The sequence below is a fragment of the Phyllobates terribilis genome, unplaced genomic scaffold, assembly GCF_046119375.1.
Source record: "Phyllobates terribilis strain yellow unplaced genomic scaffold, ASM4611937v1 Scaffold_1__5_contigs__length_1240528914, whole genome shotgun sequence".
Classification (NCBI taxonomy): Eukaryota; Metazoa; Chordata; class Amphibia; order Anura; family Dendrobatidae; genus Phyllobates; species Phyllobates terribilis.
This window is the reverse complement of record NW_027362761.1, coordinates 264,142,922-264,164,560: the sequence shown is the minus strand read 5'-3', so window position 1 is coordinate 264,164,560 and position 21,639 is coordinate 264,142,922. Positions and strand designations below refer to the sequence as shown.

Genomic DNA, 21,639 nt, shown 5'->3' with positions numbered 1-21,639 from the left:
CGGCTGCCGGTCATGGGCATCGCGGCGAGTCAGGTTCGCGTGCATGCGTGCCCCTGCCTCCCACACTTTTAAAGGGCCCATGTCCCTAAAAAAATTTTTTTTTTTTACTCTTTGTCTCTGGGGCAGCTGGGGCCGGGGCCCACCGGGAATTTTACCGGTACCCCGCCAGACCAGTCCGACCCTGTATATACCGCAGCCCCCATGTCTGTGATGTATACTGTAGATCTTCCACTGCTTGAGTTCTATAAATGTAATGTGAGCAGTGATGGATTTCACACTGGGAGGAGCCCGGCAGTGTAATATACATCTGTGTTCAGTATGACTTACTGCTGCGTGTTCTTTAGAAAACTTATCATTGCAAAGAGTAGACCAACGCAAATCTGGAAAAGCAGTTGCGAGTAGCAACATCATTCATACCATCTAATAACATCACAGCCGCAGCAAGGAGAAGCAGCTCCAGCCATCATACATGAGTTAAATGTTTGACCAAATATAGCAGGGTAATTTTCAAGTTGATAATTTTGTGAGGCCCCCGAAGGATAGTATAAGTATTCTAATGGCGCCTGGTAGAAAAAAAAAATAAGTTCCCCACCCCTGTCCTACAGCATGTATTTTTTCAACCTATGTAGCATCAATTTATCTGTCCTATTCGGTCTTGGTTCTCAAACTGTCTAACAGAAAGACAAGACTTGTTGCTGAAAGTTAGCTGTGATGAGGGAAACCAGGCAAGCTTTTCTCTTAGCCATTTTGATAAATGGGGCTTTACACTATAAGGCTAAGTGCACACGATGCGTATTTGAAGCGGAAATTTCCGCATGTCCTTTTTCCTGGAAAACGCATGCGGAATTTGGCATGCGTTTTTCGCGCGTTTTGCACATGCGGAATTGCCTTGCGTTTTCTACTGCATTGTAGATGGCAATTCCGCATGCGTAAACGCACAAAGAATTGACATGCTGCGGAATTTTCCGCACAACAAAACGCTGCGGAAAATTCCGCAGCGTGGGCATTACAATTGCGGAATGCCATAGGGGACCATGGCAGAAAGCTAACATGCGTAATTCATGCGTTTACGCTGCGGAATTTTCCGCACAAAATACGCATGAAATACGCATCGTGTGCACATAGCCTAAGTATGGAAACCTTCTCAATACAGACATCAGGTATATACAGTACGGAGCACGGCAAACCTTGAGGAACTTATCAAATTTGAACAAGGAATCCTTGAGTTTCTCTTCTTTGTGCTCAAGTTCAGTGCGACGTTGCTGCAGACTCTCAGCTTTCATCTGAAATTCCTGTGGAAACATGGATCACAATAAGTGAGACAGTAGAAGACCCCTTCTAGGCATGAAAATAGGACACGCCACCTCACTGCAGTGAGCTATGTGATGTTACTCAGAATGGCTGCAGGGCCTTAGAGAAAATTCAGAGAATGAGCCCGAGAGAAGAGTCCATTGGGCGGCTTGACAGGTCTCTCCCTATTAGTGTATATGTAGACCACCAATATGGTCAAGCTGCCCATCAGACACCATGTCCTGTGCCTGACTCTCCCAAACCGTATTTTCTCTCAAAGCCTATCCTGTCTGGATAGTTAAATTAGGGCTTCACCTCTTTTTGTGTGTTCAAAGCTTGCTCAACTTCAATCATCTCCCGCTTCTTCTCCAGAAGTCTTGTAGCCGGTGTCAGGAAGTCATCCTCCCGATCCGGCATTCGCCTTCAAGACAAACCGAGAGAGAGCAAATACTCAAAAACTGTAAGTATTAATCTATTACATCTATTTTAAACCCTGACACCATCACCAGAACTAGCTTCTATGTAAGGGGCCTCCGTACACAATAGATGGCAGTTATCTGGACAATGGTACGACTGATCACTCAGCTGGCAGCCATCTTTCCAAATTATTCGATACCCAGGAGCGCTCACTATCTCCCATGTTCTCTATGAGACATCCAATGCCAAACTCCTCCGGCAGGAGCTTATCTCACCAAAAATAAAAGGATCAGCAGTCAAAAATTGGACATGCTGGATCTTACCCTCCCAGATATTATCCCTCAGGAGACTGCTGGGAGGCTCCATACACGAGACTGTTGGCCAAGCAGGCCGATATCTGCAGGTTCAGCCGCTGTTAGTCTAATGTGTGGGCTATTAAGACCTAGCTGCCGATCCTTCTGGTAGTAATCATGAGAAGGAAGGACTGGTGCAGTACAGGTGGTGACTACCCCAAATCTGCCCTACAGTATGCAGGATTTAGGTAGTCACCGCTGCTACACCACATTCACCATTGCTTATGTGACTTTAAAGGGAGTATTTATGTATGAGCAAGCATGGCTAGATTCACATACCTGTGTCTGCGGTCCGAGTTTCGGTCACATGACCCTCAGCCGGTCCAAGTATGGCATTTGGACCATGAAATGTGTGTGAATCCGGCCTCAGGCTCTATTCACATTTCCATTTACACATTCTGTTTTTACAGAACAGACAAATCAAATTAATGTCCAAAACGGATCCGATGCCTACCTGATACAATCGGAAACATTGTGGTCCAATTGATTATTACGGTGTCAGCTTGCGCTCCTTTTTGAGTCAGTTTTTAGAAGGGAAGAAGTGCATTATTCTGTTCTAAAATCTGACACAAAACTGATCCAACACAGACCCCGTAATCAATGGGGCCCCTCGGCTTCCGTCTGCACCAGTGATGCAATGGATCCGCTCTGGATATTTATTCTGTTTATAGGTTTTGAATTCCAAACAAATAGAATGTCCGGTCGGGAGTGTGAACGTCGCCTGAATCTGGAGGCATCCGGAGAGATGCTCACAGTGGGGGGAACCAGTCCGCTAAATAATATTGATATTCAGCACCAGGACATAGGAGAATTGTCCAAGCGCTCGTCTCAGGAAGCAATTCCAGTAACAGAGCGGGAAATGAAAGCCGGCAGTCACAGATTACAGGCTCCTGGAAACAATTCCTATACACTGTGTTCCAAATTATTATGCAAATAATATTTTCTCAGATTTTCCCAAATTACATATATGAATTGCAATTATTGTAATTTTCCAGTCAAATAACCATTAGAGTACAATTGAAAGGTTTTTGTACAAACTGCCTATGATAACAGTATATTTTTAAAAAAATAAACTCAAACTGCACTCAAAATGCATGTTCCAAATTATTATGCCCAGCAGAGTTTTCAACCTTTTCATTTTAATAAAGAACAAAAAAATGGTCATTTTTGAAATTATAAGCATTAGCAGGTTATTACAAACTGAAATCAAACAGTTTTCAACTCAAAACTTTATTCTAGGTGATGTTACATTTGCACATAGGACCCCTTGTTCGAAAGGAGCTTCTGAACTCTCTCGTCCATTGAATTTGTCAGGTTTTGGATGGTTTCTGCTTTAATTGTTTTGCATGAGGACAGAATACCCTCCCAGAGCCGTTGCTTAGATGTGAACTGCCTCCCGCCATCATAGACACTCCTTTTGATGATGCTCCAGAAGGTTCTCAATGTGGTTGAGGTCAGGGGAGCATGGGGGCCACACCATAAGTTTGTCCCCTTTTATGCCCATAGCAGGCAGAGATGCAGATGTGTTATGTGCAGCATGAGACGGGGCATTATCATGCATGAAAATGATCTTGCTGCGGAATGCACGGTTCTTCTTCTTGAACCATGGAAGGAAGTGCTGTTTGAGAAACTCAACATACATTATGGAGTTCATCTTTACCCCTTCAGGGATCCTAAAGGGCCGACAATCTCTCTCCCCATGATTCCAGCCCAAAACATTACTCCACCTCCTCCTTGTTAGCGCCGTAGCCGTGTTTGCATGGGGTGTCCATCAACCAGCCATCCTCCACTCCATCCATCTGGACCATCGAGATCATTTCATGCATGATAATGCCCCGTCTCATGCTGCACATAACACATCTGCATCTCTGGCTGCTATGGGCATAAAAGGGGACAAACTTATGATGTGGCACCCATGCTCCCCTGACCTCAACCCCATTGAGAGCCTCTGGAGCATCATCAAAAGGAGTGTCTATGATGGCGGGAGGCAGTTCACATCTAAGCAACAGCTCTGGGAGGGTATTCTGTCCTCATGCAAAACAATTAAAGCAGAAACCATCCAAAACCTGACAAATTCAATGGACGAGAGAGTTCAGAAGCTCCTTTCGAACAAGGGGTCCTATGTGCAAATGGAACATCACCTAGAATAAAGTTTTGAGTTGAAAACTGTTTGATTTCAGTTTGTAATAACCTGCTAATGCTTATAATTTCAAAAATGACCATTTTTTTGTTCTTTATTAAAATGAAAAGGTTGAAAACTCTGCTGTGCATAATAATTTGGAACATGCATTTTGAGTGCAGTTTGAGTTTTTTTTAAAAATATACTGTTATCATAGGCAGTTTGTACAAAAACCTTTCAATTGTACTCTAATAGTTATTTGACTGGAAAATTACAATGACTGCAATTCATATAGGTAATTTGGGAAAATCTGAGAAAATATTATTTGCATAATAATTTGGAACACAGTGTATTTGTGCAATGCTTGCCGGGTAGCAGGAGCTATATAATGGGGTCCGAACCAGCGCTCCACTAACAGAAGGAATACAATGGGGGGATTATCAGTGGCCTGTAGGATGCGAGCATTTATAGTGGCCAAAAATGGCGCAAACTAGGTCCAATTTATCAAGACTGTACAGATGGCATAACAGAGAGCTGGCATCTTGTGTGCCATCTCACTGTGGACGCACACCACTGCTTACCATAAACTGTGGGCACACACCACCGCCTACCATACACTACCGCCTACCATACACTGGGGGCACACACCACCGCCTACCATACACTGGGGACACACACCACCGCCTACCATACACTGTGGGCTCACACCACCGCCTACCATACACTGAGGGCACACACCACCGCCTACCATACACTGCGGGCACACACCACCGCTTACCATGCACTGCGGGCACACACCACCGCTTACCATACACTGCGGGCACACACCACTGCCTACCATACACTGTGGGCACACGTCACCGCCTACCATACACTGCGGGCACACGCCACCGCCTACCATACACTGCTGGCACACACCACCGCCTACCATACACTGCGGACACACACCACCGCTTACCATGCAATGTGGGCACACACCACCGCTTACCATACACCACTGCCTAACAAAATGTGGGCACACACCACTGCCTAACAAACTGTGGGCACACGCCACCGCCTACTATACACTGCAGGCACACACCACTGCCTAACATAAACTGTGGGCACACGCCACCGCCTACCATACACTGGGGGCACACGCTACCGCCTACCATACACTGGGGGCACACGCTACCGCCTACCATACACTGGGGGCACACGTCACCGCCTACCATACACTGCTGGCACACACCACCGCCTACCATACACTGGGGGCACATGTCACCGCCTACCATACACTGGGGGCACACGTCACCGCCTACCATACACTGGGGGCACATGTCACCGCCTACCATGCACTGGGGGCACACGTCACCGCCTACCATACACTGGGGGCTCACGCCACCGCCTACCATACACTGGGGGCACACGCCACCGCCTACCATACACGCCACCACCTACCATACACTGCTGGCACACACCACCACCTACCATACACTGGGGGCACACGCCACCGTCTACAATACACTGGGGGCACACGTCACCACCTACCATACACTGGGGGCACACGTCACCGCCTACCATACACTAGGGGCACACGCCACCGCCTACCATACACTGGGGCTACACGCCACCGCCTACCATACACTGTGGGCACACACCACCACCTACCATACACTGGGGGCACACACCACTGCCTACCATACACTGCAGGCACACGCACCGCTTACCATACACTGGGGCTACACGCCACCGCCTACCATACACTGGGGCTAAACGCCACCGCCTACAATACACTGGGGGCACACACCACTGCTTACCATACACTGGGGCTACACACCACCGCCTACCATACACTGGGGGCACACGCCACCGTCTACCATACACTGGGGGTACACGCCACCGCCTACCATACACTGGGGGCACACGCCACCGCCTACCATACACTGGGGGTACACGCCACCGCCTACCATACACTGGGGGTACACGCCACCGCCTACAATACACTGGGGGCACACACCACTGCCTACCATACACTGGGGGCACACGTCACCGCCTACCATACACTGGGGCTACACACCACCGCCTACCATACACTGGGGCACACACCACCGCCTACCATACACTGGGGCTACACACCACCGCCTACCATACACTGGGGGCACACACCACTGCCTACCATACACTGGGGGCACACGCCACCGCCTACCATACACTGTGGGCACACGCCACCGCCTACCATACACTGGGGGCACACGCCACCGCCTACCATACACTGGGGGCACACGCCACCGCCTACCATACACGCCACCGCCTACCATACACTGGGGGCACATGTCACCGCCTACCATACACTGGGGCACACGCCACCGCCTACCATACACTGGGGCACACGCCACCGCCTACCATACACTGGGTGCACACGCCACCGCCTACCATACACTGGGGGCACACGTCACCGCCTACCATACACTGGGGGCACACGCCACCGCCTACCATACACTGGGGCTACACGCCACCGCCTACCATACACTGGGGGCACACGCCACTGCCTACCATACACTGGGGGCACACGCCACCGCCTACCATACACTGGGGACACACACCACCGCCTACCATACACTGGGGGCACACACCACCGCCTACCATACACTGGGGCACACACCACCGCCTACCATACACTGGGGCTACACACCACCGCCTACCATACACTGGGGGCACACATCACCGCCTACCATACACTGGGGCACACACCACTGCCTACCATACACTGGGGCTACACACCACCGCCTACCATACACTGGGGGCACACACCACTGCCTACCATACACTGGGGGCACACGCCACCGCCTACCATACACTGGGGGCACACGCCACCGCCTACCATACACTGGGGGCACACGCCACCGCCTACCATACACTGGGGGCACACGCCACCGCCTACCATACACTGGGGGCACACGCCACCGCCTACCATACACTGGGGGCACACATCACCGCCTACCATACACGCCACCGCCTACCATACACTGGGGGCACATGTCACCGCCTACCATACACTGGGGGCACATGTCACCGCCTACCATACACTGGGGCACACGCCACCGCCTACCATACACTGGGGGCACACGCCACCGCCTACCATACACTGGGGGCACACGTCACCGCCTACCATACACTGGGGCTACACGCCACCGCCTACCATACACTGGGGGCACACGCCACCGCCTACCATACACTGGGGGCACACGCCACCGCCTACCATACACTGGGGGCACACGCCACCGCCTACCATACACTCGGGGCACACGCCACCGCCTACCATACACTGGGGGCACACGCCACCGCCTACCATACACTGGGGGCACACGCCACCGCCTACCATACACTGGGGGCACACGCCACCGCCTACCATACACTGGGGGCACAAGCCACCGCCTACCATACACTGCTGGCACACGCCACCGCCTACCATACACTGCTGGCACACGCCACCGCCTACCATACACTGGGGGCACACGCCACCGCCTACCATACACTGGGGGCACACACCACCGCCTACCATACACTGCTGGCACACGCACCGCTTACCATACACTGGGGGCACACGCCACCGCCTACCATACACTGGGGCTACACGCCACCGCCTACCATACACTGGGGCTACACGCCACCGCCTACCATACACTGGGGCTACACGCCACCGCCTACCATACACTGGGGGCACACGCCACCGCTTACCATACACTGGGGGCACACGCCACCGCCTACCATACACTGGGGGCACACGCCACCGCCTACCATACACTGGGGGCACACGCCACCGCCTACCATACACAGGGGGCACACGCCACCGCCTACCATACACAGGGGGCACACGCCACCGCCTACCATACACAGGGGGCACACGCCACCGCCTACCATACACTGGGGGTACACGCTACCACCTACCATACACTGGGGCACACACCACCACCTACCATACACTGGGGGCACACACCACCGCCTACCATACACTGGGGGCACACACCACCGCCTACCATACACAGGGGGCACACGCCACCGCCTACCATACACAGGGGGCACACGCCACCGCCTACCATACACAGGGGGCACACGCCACCGCCTACCATACACAGGGGGCACACGCCACCGCCTACCATACACTGGGGGTACACGCTACCACCTACCATACACTGGGGCACACACCACCACCTACCATACACTGGGGGCACACACCACCGCCTACCATACACTGGGGGCACACACCACCGCCTACCATACACTGGGGGTACACACCACCGCCTACCATACACTGGGGCTACACGCCACCGCCTACCATACACTGCTGGCACACACCACCGCCTACCATACACTGCGGGCACACGCCACCGCCTACCATACACTGGGGGCACACACCACCGCCTACCATACACTGGGGCTACACGCCACCGCCTACCATACACTGGGGGCACACGCCACCGCCTACCATACACAGGGGGCACACGCCACCGCCTACCATACACTGGGGGCACACGCCACCGCCTACCATACACTGGGGGCACACGCCACCGCCTACCATACACTCGGGGCACACGCCACCGCCTACCATACACTGGGGGCACACGCCACCGCCTACCATACACTGGGGGCACACGCCACCGCCTACCATACACTGGGGGCACACGCCACCGCCTACCATACACTGGGGGCACAAGCCACCGCCTACCATACACTGCTGGCACACGCCACCGCCTACCATACACTGCTGGCACACGCCACCGCCTACCATACACTGGGGGCACACGCCACCGCCTACCATACACTGGGGGCACACACCACCGCCTACCATACACTGCTGGCACACGCACCGCTTACCATACACTGGGGGCACACGCCACCGCCTACCATACACTGGGGCTACACGCCACCGCCTACCATACACTGGGGCTACACGCCACCGCCTACCATACACTGGGGCTACACGCCACCGCCTACCATACACTGGGGGCACACGCCACCGCTTACCATACACTGGGGGCACACGCCACCGCCTACCATACACTGGGGGCACACGCCACCGCCTACCATACACTGGGGGCACACGCCACCGCCTACCATACACAGGGGGCACACGCCACCGCCTACCATCCACAGGGGGCACACGCCACCGCCTACCATACACAGGGGGCACACGCCACCGCCTACCATACACTGGGGGTACACGCTACCACCTACCATACACTGGGGCACACACCACCACCTACCATACACTGGGGGCACACACCACCGCCTACCATACACTGGGGGCACACACCACCGCCTACCATACACAGGGGGCACACGCCACCGCCTACCATACACAGGGGGCACACGCCACCGCCTACCATACACAGGGGGCACACGCCACCGCCTACCATACACAGGGGGCACACGCCACCGCCTACCATACACTGGGGGTACACGCTACCACCTACCATACACTGGGGCACACGCCACCACCTACCATACACTGGGGGCACACACCACCGCCTACCATACACTGGGGGCACACACCACCGCCTACCATACACTGGGGGTACACACCACCGCCTACCATACACTGGGGCTACACGCCACCGCCTACCATACACTGCTGGCACACACCACCGCCTACCATACACTGCGGGCACACGCCACCGCCTACCATACACTGGGGGCACACACCACCGCCTACCATACACTGGGGCTACACGCCACCGCCTACCATACACTGGGGGCACACGCCACCGCCTACCATACACAGGGGGCACACGCCACCGCCTACCATACACAGGGGGCACACGCCACCGCCTACCATACACTGGGGGTACACGCTACCACCTACCATACACTGGGGCACACACCACCACCTACCATACACTGGGGGCACACACCACCGCCTACCATACACTGGGGGCACACACCACCGCCTACCATACACTGGGGGCACACGCCACCGCCTACCATACACAGGGGGCACACGCCACCGCCTACCATACACTGGGGGCACACGCCACCGCCTACCATACACAGGGGGCACATGCCACCGCCTACCATACACAGGGGGCACACGCCACCGCCTACCATACACAGGGGGCACACGCCACCGCCTACCATACACTGGGGGTACACGCTACCGCCTACCATACACTGGGGCACACACCACCACCTACCATACACTGGGGGCACACACCACCGCCTACCATACACTGGGGGCACACACCACCGCCTACCATACACTGGGGGTACACACCACCGCCTACCATACACTGGGGCTACACGCCACCGCCTACCATACACTGCTGGCACACACCACCGCCTACCATACACTGCGGGCACACGCCACCGCCTACCATACACTGGGGGCACACACCACCGCCTACCATACACTGGGGCTACACGCCACCGCCTACCATACACTGGGGGCACACACCACCGCTTGCCATACACTGGGGCTACACGCCACCGCCTACCATACACTGCTGGCACACACCACCGCCTACCATACACTGGGGGCACACACCACCGCTTACCATACACTGGGGCTACACGCCACCGCCTACCATACACTGGGGCTACACACCACCGCCTACCATACACTGCGGGCACACGCCACCGCATACCATACACTGGGGGTACACGCCACCGCCTACCATACACTGGGGGTACACGCCACCGCCTACCATACACTGCGGACACACGCCACCGCATACCATACACTGGGGGTACACACCACCGCCTACCATACACTGCGGGCACACGCCACCGCATACCATACACTGGGGGTACACACCACCGCCTACCATACATTGTACAAGCACTGGCAGGTCGCACACTGTACACTGCCATACACCAAGCTGATCTGCAGGTCCCGGCCATAGACATGGTGTGGTATACATAGTGCATTATAGACTGATTAACCCTTGTCGGTCTGGGGGGAAACAGCAGCGGCCGCACAGAGCTGCGACATGGAGGGAGGGACGTGCGCTCACACCAGCAGCTTGTCCTCGAAAGCCCCGCGGAAGTATTCCTGCAGCTCGCACTCCATCTTCTCCGCACCGCACAGCGAGTCTCCGTGTACTCCTGTCACCATGGGGACGAGGCCACGCCCCCCGGCCGCAACAGCAGGAAGGCGCTGTCTCTAGCGGCCATCTTTAAATTGGGCGCAGTAAGGCTGGCTGTGTGGTCGGTCCATGACCCCAATGAGTCAAAACCTCTGTAAGTGTGCTAAGTGCACATACCCACTGCACAGATGCCCCAGGTATAGTGTACGTGGACATAAGCCCTTACTATGGATGAGTGACAACAGATGCCCCATGTTAGTGTGCCAACCTTAGATGCACTTACTGTTTGTTTCGGTGTCCAGCACATAGGCCCCTTAGAGGGGTTGTACCTTTTAAAATGTTATTTGGGTTGCAGAGGTGCAAAACACAAACATCACAGCTTATTTATCTCTTCACCCCCCCTTTGTTAATAGGTTGCAGCAGTGACATCCCATCAACAGCGCCTCTAACTTCTGCAGCCGAGCACTGGGCTCAGCTGATTATGATGTCTGCATCTGTAGAGCCACTGAGTGCAGTGATTGACTGCAGCAATTGCAAGCACTGTAGACTTGATATGACTGCTTCAGCTGATTAAGGAAAAAAAAAAAAAGGAGAAAAGCTCCAGCCACAGATAAATCCCCAAAAATAGTTGTCTTTATTGAGTTAAGATACAGATATCAAAGCCATGTCCATAAAAGCAACGCGTTTCGAACACAAATAGTGTGTTCTTTTTCCAAGCTACATACAAATGACAAAGACCCAGTATATATACATAGATAGACCAATAAAAACACAGCAATCGGATCACATGACACAAAAAAGAAAACACCACTTGAATAAGTAAATAAGAAAACGTACAATTATTTAAAAATAATAAAAAAGAAGCTCTCGTCACAAATTGAGTCCATTTGGGTGGCAAGTATTGAGAAAATACATCCAGAAAGCTTCTCGGTTTAAAAGGTGTCTTCTATTGTCGCCACCTCTTGGGTTCAAAATTAAAGATTCAATTCCATATGCCCGAACAGAGGAAGGATTCCTGCTGTGAACTTGTATAAAATGCCTAGAAGCATGAGATATATTGCGATTAGTGACATTGATAATATCTCTGCTGTGTTCTGCAATGCGTTTTTTTAGTTTGCGCACTGTAGATCCAACATATAATTTATTACAACTTATGCATTCTATTATATATACCAGATGATCACTATTACAATAAATAAATAGTTTTATATCATGTTGCTGAGTTTTATCTGTATTGAAAAATTCCTTTGTGGTTTTTGCATAGCGGCACATTCCACAACAATTCTGACCACACCTAAAAAAAAACCTTGCAATTTAGCCATGTATGACGCTGTTTTTTTGGGGTCTGAAAACTAGGAGATAATATATTACCTAAGGTTTGAGCCCGTTTAGCCACTACTCTGCATCCTGTTTTTAATATGTTGGCTAATGTACTGTCATCATATAAAATGGGTAGATGTTTCAAAATGATTTGTTTAATCTGAAAAAATTGGGGACTGAATTTCAGAGAGATGGTTAATTTATTATTTTGATGGTTAATAATACCAGAATTAGATGCAATTTTCCTGTTTGATGTTTGAATGAGATTATCCCTAGATTTATTGTGGACAATACTCTCAGCTCTTTTGAGTGTCCAAGCTGGATAACCTCTTTTAATTAAACTTTTTTTGCATGTATCAAATTCATTTTGAAGTTCAGCAACATCACTGCAATTTCTCTTTATACGAGTAAATTCATCTACTGGAATAGCCTTAATGGTAGAAAGAGGATGTCCACTAGCAGCATGCAAGATACTGTTACCTGCCAGGGGTTTCACAAAAGTGGATGGAACAATTTTACCTTCAATGCTTTTCAAATTAAGATCTAAAAAAGAAATACACGTGGGATGAGAATGATATGTGAAAGACAAATTAAATACATTCGTATTAAGATGTGTTACAAACTCTGGTATGGCAGATACATCGCCACACCAGACAAAAATCAGATCATCTATGTATCTGCCATACCAGAAAATGCAATGGGACCAGGGATTGGAAAGAGAATACAATTCTCTATATTCCCAAAAAGACATCACCAAATTAGCGATTGAAGGGGAATACTTAGCCCCCATGGAAACCCCTCTCGCCTGGAGAAAAAATTGTTGCTCATACATGAAAAAATTATGGGTCATTAAAAACTCCGTGACATTTAGCAAGTATTCAGATAATTCAGAAGTATGATTTCTGTACTTCTTCAAATGAAAATCCAGTGCTTGTAGTGCAATATGATAGGGTATGCTAGTATATAATGCAACTACATCGCAGCTTAACCCGCTAAATTCTTCTTTCCAATGTAATTTTGCTAATTGATCCAAAACATCCTTAGAATCCTTCAAAAATCCAGCAGACCTCTCTACTAAAGGCTGTAACAATGTATCAAGCCAGTCACCCAGGTGTTCAGAGACAGATTGAATACTGGAGACAATGGGTCTCATAGGGGGAGGTATAATTCCTTTGTGAATCTTTGGTAACCCATAAAGACAGGGTAACATCGGGTGATCCACCAGCATAAAATCCCTCTGTTTTTCTGAAATAACTCCAAGATTAAATCCTTCTAAAATGATGTCATGTGTAGCAATTTTGTATGATTCTAGGGGATTTGAAGAAAGCTTTGTATAGATTGTTGTGTCAGACAGCATTAATGACATTTGATTATCATACATTATTTTGTCCATAACAACCACCCGACCACCTTTATCCGACATTTTTATTATGATTTCATTATTATGCATAAGCTCATAAAGAGCTCTATTCTGACTGTTATTAAAGTTATTTGTGATTGATCTCACTTCAGTGCATGAGTGCAAAGCCTTCAGTTCACGCTGGATTACTTCCTGAAATTTATCCATGGAATCAGTTCTAGATTGAATGGGATAAAAATATGGGTTACGAGTTCTGAAGCAAAGTGATGAATTTATAGAGTTCTGTTGGGAGGCAAAATTATCTTGCAGATCTTCCATATTCATTATAACCTGTTGCTCCTGGAAATTAAAGTTGCGATATTCATTTTCTTTTGGATCCGGAATATTGGTAGTTGGTTCTTCCTGATCTTCATTAAAAAAATGTCTTTTAACAGTTAAATTTCTGACAAACTTGTTGATGTCCATAAGGGTGTCTGTGATGAACCTGTAGCCGCCATCTTGGTAATGATAAATCATATCCAGGGATGGCCACACTTCAGCAGCCCCCACCCTTGGGACCTTCTGTTAAAACGTCAACTAGATAGTTTCCCCCCATCCAGGCTCCTGTAAGATAAGAAGCCTACTTAACACTTGAATGCTAGGAGCTTCAAAGACTTCGAGAGGAAACACAGCCAGCAGGGGGGGGTGCTTCGTCTATCTGTACCTGACCATTTGTCCCATAGGACTAGTTTCTTTGTCTGTCACAAGCATGGAGGCATAAGATATAGAAACATGAATAGTACACGCATGTTGCGTGGGATGGGCCAATAAAAAAATATCACGGCGTCCCGGAGCCATTGCGCACACAAGCCTCCGCGGTAGACGTTTGTACGTGCTCTGGAAGCCAAGATATAGCGCGGAGCCATTCCTGAGGACCGTATGGTATCATAATTGATATCAAAAGGTCGGTTACGGCGGCCCGAATCCATGGGAACCCCTGGGGGTATCATGAGACCATCCCAGAAGAAGTTATTGGGTTCCATAGAATTTGGGCTTCTGATCGAAGTTAGACCTGAGGGTGGAGACTGAGCCAGCTGACCTCACCAGCAGTGGGCGGGACGGGGCAGGTAAGATAGCAGGACAGACAAGAGACAAGTCAGTTTTTGACCCAAGAGTGGTGTGCTGAACATCTGAGCACCAGCTGAGGCCACCAAGGGGAGGAGCAGTTTGACCATGCGGTGGTAGGCCTCAGCCTGTAACAAAGAACCGTGCCTGCGACCGCAGAATCCTCTCCCTGCGTCACAAGAAAATCAAGAAACCGGTAACTGATATGCTGTGGTGATTCTGTGTGTTGTATTCCATTGTTGTATAGTTTAGCCTGACCTTATACCTGTGTATATTTAGTTGTATATCGTGTATCTAGTGTATTATTATAATCAATTACCTCAAGTAATTGTGGGCCTGCCTTTTATTCTGCATAACGAACGCACGTCCGTGTGAGCTCGGCTCAAGCCAAAAACGCTACCCAGGGTTGGTTCCTGACCCGATATAGGCCCATTCACGGACTGGGCGTATATCTAAAATAGGGACTGGTGGCAGCATACCAACTGGGGATTGGGGAAGGCTGGTAGTGACGGTCGGAGGTTCAGATATATATATTCCTGGCGCGGCCAAGGAAGATATATATACCGCCCTCACTACAGAGGGCCCCGATACCCAGTAGGTTACAGGACAGTCTCCCTGGCGACCGCTTATCCTAGGTGCAGTTCCTTGACTGACCTGAGGCTAAGAGGGCGCTAGCGAGTTGTGCTGTGTAGTGACGTTACGGTTTAGTGACGTTGAAGGGATAACACACTACCGTGTTCCCTGCGCTGGTTGCAGCTTCCTGGCACTACTTTCTCTAGGTGCAGTACCTTGACTGACCTGAGAGGTAAGGGGGCGCCAGAGAGCTGCACCCACCGGCCGGCTTTCATCACATTGGTGGCAGAGCGGTGGGATTGCAGAATAATAGTGTTGTGGGACCCCTACTCCCAGGCACTAAAGACTGCCAGTGGTAACTTCCACTGCTGGAGTCTTAAGGTCAGCCCAACGTTAGACGGTCAGGCTAAAAGTATAACAAGGTGTGTGCAAACTCAGGGTTGCAGCGGTGTCGGTTACCAAGATGGCAGACGGCACCAGGAGCAAGACCCTGCAGGAGGCTAATGCTACGGTCCGTGTGGCAGGAGGGGAGGACATTGTTACTCATGGCGAGGAGGAGTCCAGCCCGGGCACCTCAGGGAGCCAGTCCCCAGTATACGGTCCCGCAGTGGGCTGCCCACCACCTACCCAGCCCAGCCTGTCCAGATCACAAGCCCTTTTACAAGCGGCTATGGCAAGTCTCCAGTCTCATGGCGATGCCGTCTACAAAACCCTCCTGGCAGCATCAGAGAAGGCAGCGGAGGAGGAGCGCGAAGCTGCAGAGCGCCGGGAGGCTGCGGAGCGTGAAGCTGCAGAGCGCCGGGAGGCTGCGGAGCGTGCAGAGCGAGCTGCGGAGCGCCAGCACCAACTGGACCTGGCCCAGCGGGGGCTTCCGCTAGAGCAACCAACCCATCAGGAGACCAAGTCGTCCAAAGTCCGAGCTGAGGACTTCCCTCTACTGGAGAAGGATGGGGACCTGGACTCCTTTCTGGTGGCATTTGAACGGACCTGTCTTCAGCACCATCTGGCCCGGGATCAGTGGGCCAGATACCTGACCCCCCGTTTGAGGGGTAAGTCCCTGGATGCCTTGGGGGACTTACCTGCCGGGGAGGTACAGAACTACGACTGCATCAAGCGGGCCCTGATCCGGCAGTACAACCTCACTCCCGAGTCGTACCGCCAGAAGTTCCGGAGCCTGCTGCGTGGCCCCAAGGACACCTGGACCGATCATATGCGGGCGCTGTTAAGAGCCGCAGAGCACTGGACCTCGGGTCTAGCGCTTACTACCCGCCAGGAGGTCCAGGAACTGTTCGTCACGGAGCAGTTTTTGTGGAACTGCCCAGAGGACCTCCGACAGTTCCTCCGTGACCGAAAACCAACAGGGGCTTCTGCTACAGCCGCCCTGGCAGACGAGTATGCCAATAACAGGGCGCCTGAGCTGAAGAAGTCTGCCAGCAGCACCTGGAGAGGGGGTAAGCCCAGTCATGCCCCTGTTTCCCCGGCCCCTAGAACACAAGGGGTGTATCCCCCTGTTGCCCTCTCCAGGCAAGGACCAGACGTAAGACGTTGTCATCTATGCAACAAACCAGGACACTTTAGGGCTGAGTGTCCCCAGCGCCAAAAGACCCCATCCCAGTCCCAGAGAGCGCCCAATGTTTTGTGTGTGGGAGGGGGTGGTGGTAGGTCCCTGGACAACATCCAACCCGTCACCATAGGCCGTTCTGCGGTCATGGGACTGCGGGACACGGGCGCTGAACGAACACTGGTACGGCCTGAGGTGGTGTCCCCCCAGGACTTGGTACCAGGAAAGACCCTTTCCGTCTCCGGGGTTGGAGGCGTGGAGCCGGCACTTCCCGTTGCCATGGTGTATTTGGACTGGGGTGCCGGAAGGGGGATGCAGGAGGTGGGAGTAACGCCAAATATTCCCGCAAATGTTTTATTAGGGACCGACTTGGGGCGTCTAGTATCGCAGTATGTACCCTCTGAACCCCCAAGTTCGGCCCCCCAAGAGTGTATTGATTTGTCTGCTGCTAATGCCAACCATGTTGTATGTAGTGTGTGTCCTGCTGAGGAGGAGGGAGTGAAACCTGAGGGTAACACCTGCACAGACACAACACAAACAGGGTTAGTGAAAGCAGGTGGGGAGTGTGGGGATGCCCGCAGAGGTGCTCAGCCGGCGTGCCGTGACCTCTTGTCCTCCGGTGAGGGAGGGGGCGGGCAGGATTCTGTAGAGGGAAGCTCAGGGATGGAGAGGGGGGCAGCTACCGGCAGTGTAGGGCTCCCAGGGGTATCCAGGCTGCTGAGTATAGGCCCACTGCAGGGGGAGGAACAGGCCATGGGAGGTGGGGGTGTCCCAAGAGAGGAGCCGCCAGGTAAGACCCCAGGGCAGGAGTTCCCCACATCCGAGATGTCCAAAGGCCTAGGAAGCCTGCCTGATCGGGCGGCTTGGTCAGAAACAGAGGGGAAGCAGGCACTACCCACGGTCACAGCGGTCATAGCCGCTGTCACCAGGAGTGGGAGCGCCGGAGCCCAAGGAGCCTTGCAGAGGTCCGACGGCTTCCCCACTTCTGACCAAGTGTCTGCCGGGTCAGACAGCGGCCAGGTGACATGCCCGGAGGGGCTGACGGAGGATGTGGCAGTTTCGTCGATTCTGGCCACATCAAGTCAGGAATTTCAGGCTGCGTTGGAAGCAGACGACAGCCTGAAAGCTCTCAAGGAACAGGCGGCACAGCCTCCCATGGAGTCAGACTGCGAGCGGGTGGTCTGGGACCAGGGACGGCTGTACCGGGTAACGGTCCAGCAGGGTTCACCGGAGGCGTGGCCCAGGGACCGACAGTTAGTGGTACCCTATCCGTTCAGGGCGGAATTGTTGCGGATCGCACACGAGATTCCGATGGCCGGACACCTAGGGATCGCTAAAACCAAGGCCAGGATAGCTCAGCATTTCTACTGGCCTGGGATGGGAGCCGCGGTGGGTGCCTACTGCCGTTCGTGTGACACCTGTCAGAGGGTGGGGAAGGCGGGGCCGCGCCCCAAAGCCCCACTGGTAACTCTGCCAATCATCGAAGAGCCTTTCTCGAGGGTCGCTGTGGATCTTATTGGACCTCTGTCCACTCCCAGCCACTCCGGGAAATGCTTCATACTCACGGTAGTGGACTATGCCACCCGGTACCCGGAAGCGGTAGCTTTGTCGTCCATTCGGGCCGACAAGGTGGCTACCGCCTTACTGGAGATCTTCTCCAGAGTGGGTTTCCCCCAAGAAATGCTCACCGACCGAGGGACCCAGTTCATGTCGCGGCTGATGGAGTCCCTCTGTAAGCAAATGCAGGTGCAACATCTGGTGGCCAGCCCGTATCACCCACAGACTAATGGCCTGTGTGAGCGGTTCAATGGCACCTTAAAGCAGATGCTTAAGATGTTGGTCGACTCCCACGGGAGAGACTGGGAGCGTTACCTCCCACACCTCCTATTTGCTTACCGGGAGGTTCCGCAGGCCTCAACGGGGTTCTCCCCCTTTGAGCTCCTGTACGGGCGACGGGTACGGGGCCCCCTGGCTCTGGTGAAGGAAGCATGGGAAGGGGATTTGGCCACCCCCGAGGTGTCGGTCATCGAGTATGTCGTGCGCCACCGGGACAGGATGATGGCCTTGGCAAAGCTGGTGCAGGACAATATGGCCCAGGCCCAGGCCGACCAGAAGCGGTGGTACGACCAGAATGCTTGTGAGAGGACCTACCAGGTGGGTCAAAAGGTGTGGGTACTGGTCCCCGTACCACAGAACAAGCTTCAGGCAGCCTGGGAAGGTCCCTACTTCGTGCACCAGAAACTCAATGCCGTCACCTATCTGGTCACCCTGGATCACGCCCGTGGAAGGAGGAAGGCCTTCCACGTGAACATGATGAAGGCTCATCATGAGCGGGAAGCGACTGCCCACCCAGTGTGCAATCTTCCCGAGGAAGGAGAGGTAGAAACCCTCCTGGATCTGCTCACCCAAGCCAAGGCGGGTGGGTCCATCGAGGATGTGGGGGTTGGCCACCAGCTCACGGAGGACCAACGGTCCCAGCTGGGGACCACCCTGCACCCCTTCCGGGGGCTGTTCAGCAGCCTGCCCGGAAGGACTGAGATGGCTGTCCACGACGTGGACACTGGCGATCACCCGCCGATCCGGCGTTCAGCATATCGGGTCTCTTTCGAGGTGCAGGGAAACATGCGCCAAGAGATAGACGAGATGCTGAAGCTGGGGGTGATCCAGGCATCCAGCAGCGCGTGGGCCTCGCCTGTAGTCCTCGTACCAAAGAAGGACCGAACTACACGGTTCTGCGTGGACTACCGGGGGCTCAACGCTGTAACGGTCACCGATGCGTTCCCCATACCACGCATCGATGACCTGCTCGATCGGATGGCCGGGGCTAAGTACCTGACCATCATGGATCTGAGCCGGGGGTACTGGCAGATTCCTCTGACCCCCGCGGCAAGGGAACGCTCTGCCTTTATCACCCCTTTTGGACTGTACGAGTCCACAGTGATGCCATTCGGCATGAAGAATGCCCCTGCCACTTTTCAGCGGATGGTCAATACGCTGCTTGAGGGACTTGAAGGGTACGCGGCTGCGTACTTGGACGATATTGCAGTCTTCAGTCCCACTTGGGAGGATCACCTAGAGCACCTGCGGCAGGTGCTCGGTCGGATCCACCGGGCAGGCTTGACCATCAAGCCGGAAAAGTGCCAGCTGGGCATGAGTGAGGTCCTCTACCTGGGTCACCGGGTAGGCGGGGGGGTTCTGAAGCCAGAACCGGGGAAAGTGGATGCCATCGCATCCTGGCCCACTCCTAGGACCAAAAAGCAGGTGATGTCCTTCTTGGGGACCGCCGGGTACTATAGGAGGTTCGTCCCACACTATAGCACCCTGGCCAAGCCCCTGACGGACCTCACCAAGAAGAAGCTGCCCGTCGCAGTCGACTGGACAGTCGCCTGCGAGACAGCTTTCGGGGCACTCAAGGCCGCCCTAAGTAGCTCCCCTGTACTGCAAGCTGCCGACTTCGACCGGCCGTTTGTGGTACAGACCGACGCCAGTGACTTTGGCCTCGGTGCTGTGCTAAGTCAGGTCAACACGACAGGCCAGGAACATCCTGTCTTGTACCTGAGCAGGAAGCTACTGCCCCGGGAGGTGGCTTACTCCACGGTGGAAAAAGAATGCCTGGCAATTGTATGGGCCCTGCAGCGTCTGCAGCCCTACTTGTACGGGAGCCATTTCACCGTGGAGACGGACCACAACCCCCTCAGCTGGTTACACACGGTCTCTGGGTCGAATGGCAGGTTGCTACGCTGGAGCCTCGCTCTCCAGCAGTACCACTTCTCCATTCGCCACAGAAGAGGCCGTGACCACGGTAACGCTGACGGGTTATCCCGGCAAGGGGAGGGTGCAGAAGGACGCACGGGGGAACACAGGAATGTGCTACCCCCTCGCGCCCTCGTATAGGGGGAGGTGTGATGAACCTGTAGCCGCCATCTTGGTAATGATAAATCATATCCAGGGATGGCCACACTTCAGCAGCCCCCACCCTTGGGACCTTCTGTTAAAACGTCAACTAGATAGTTTCCCCCCATCCAGGCTCCTGTAAGATAAGAAGCCTACTTAACACTTGAATGCTAGGAGCTTCAAAGACTTCGAGAGGAAACACAGCCAGCAGGGGGGGGTGCTTCGTCTATCTGTACCTGACCATTTGTCCCATAGGACTAGTTTCTTTGTCTGTCACAAGCATGGAGGCATAAGATATAGAAACATGAATAGTACACGCATGTTGCGTGGGATGGGCCAATAAAAAAATATCACGGCGTCCCGGAGCCATTGCGCACACAAGCCTCCGCGGTAGACGTTTGTACGTGCTCTGGAAGCCAAGATATAGCGCGGAGCCATTCCTGAGGACCGTATGGTATCATAATTGATATCAAAAGGTCGGTTACGGCGGCCCGAATCCATGGGAACCCCTGGGGGTATCATGAGACCATCCCAGAAGAAGTTATTGGGTTCCATAGAATTTGGGCTTCTGATCGAAGTTAGAC

At 53.1% G+C, this 21,639-nt stretch overlaps 1 protein-coding gene across 1 annotated transcript in view; it reads right to left on the bottom strand.

Moving 5' to 3' along the window:
- The window catches only part of CFAP73 (cilia and flagella associated protein 73), a 48,983-nt gene extending 37,692 nt beyond the window's left edge, over positions 1 to 11,291 (bottom strand). Inside the window, exons 1-3 of the mRNA XM_073653863.1 lie at positions 11,172 to 11,291; positions 1,606 to 1,711; positions 1,188 to 1,292 (exon numbers count right to left, since the gene is read on the bottom strand). Of these exons, the coding sequence (XP_073509964.1) occupies positions 1,188 to 1,292; positions 1,606 to 1,711; positions 11,172 to 11,272 (312 nt within the window). The 5' untranslated portion in view covers positions 11,273 to 11,291. The remainder of the gene's footprint in view (positions 1 to 1,187; positions 1,293 to 1,605; positions 1,712 to 11,171) is intronic.
- Between the last annotated feature and the right edge of the window lie 10,348 nt (positions 11,292 to 21,639).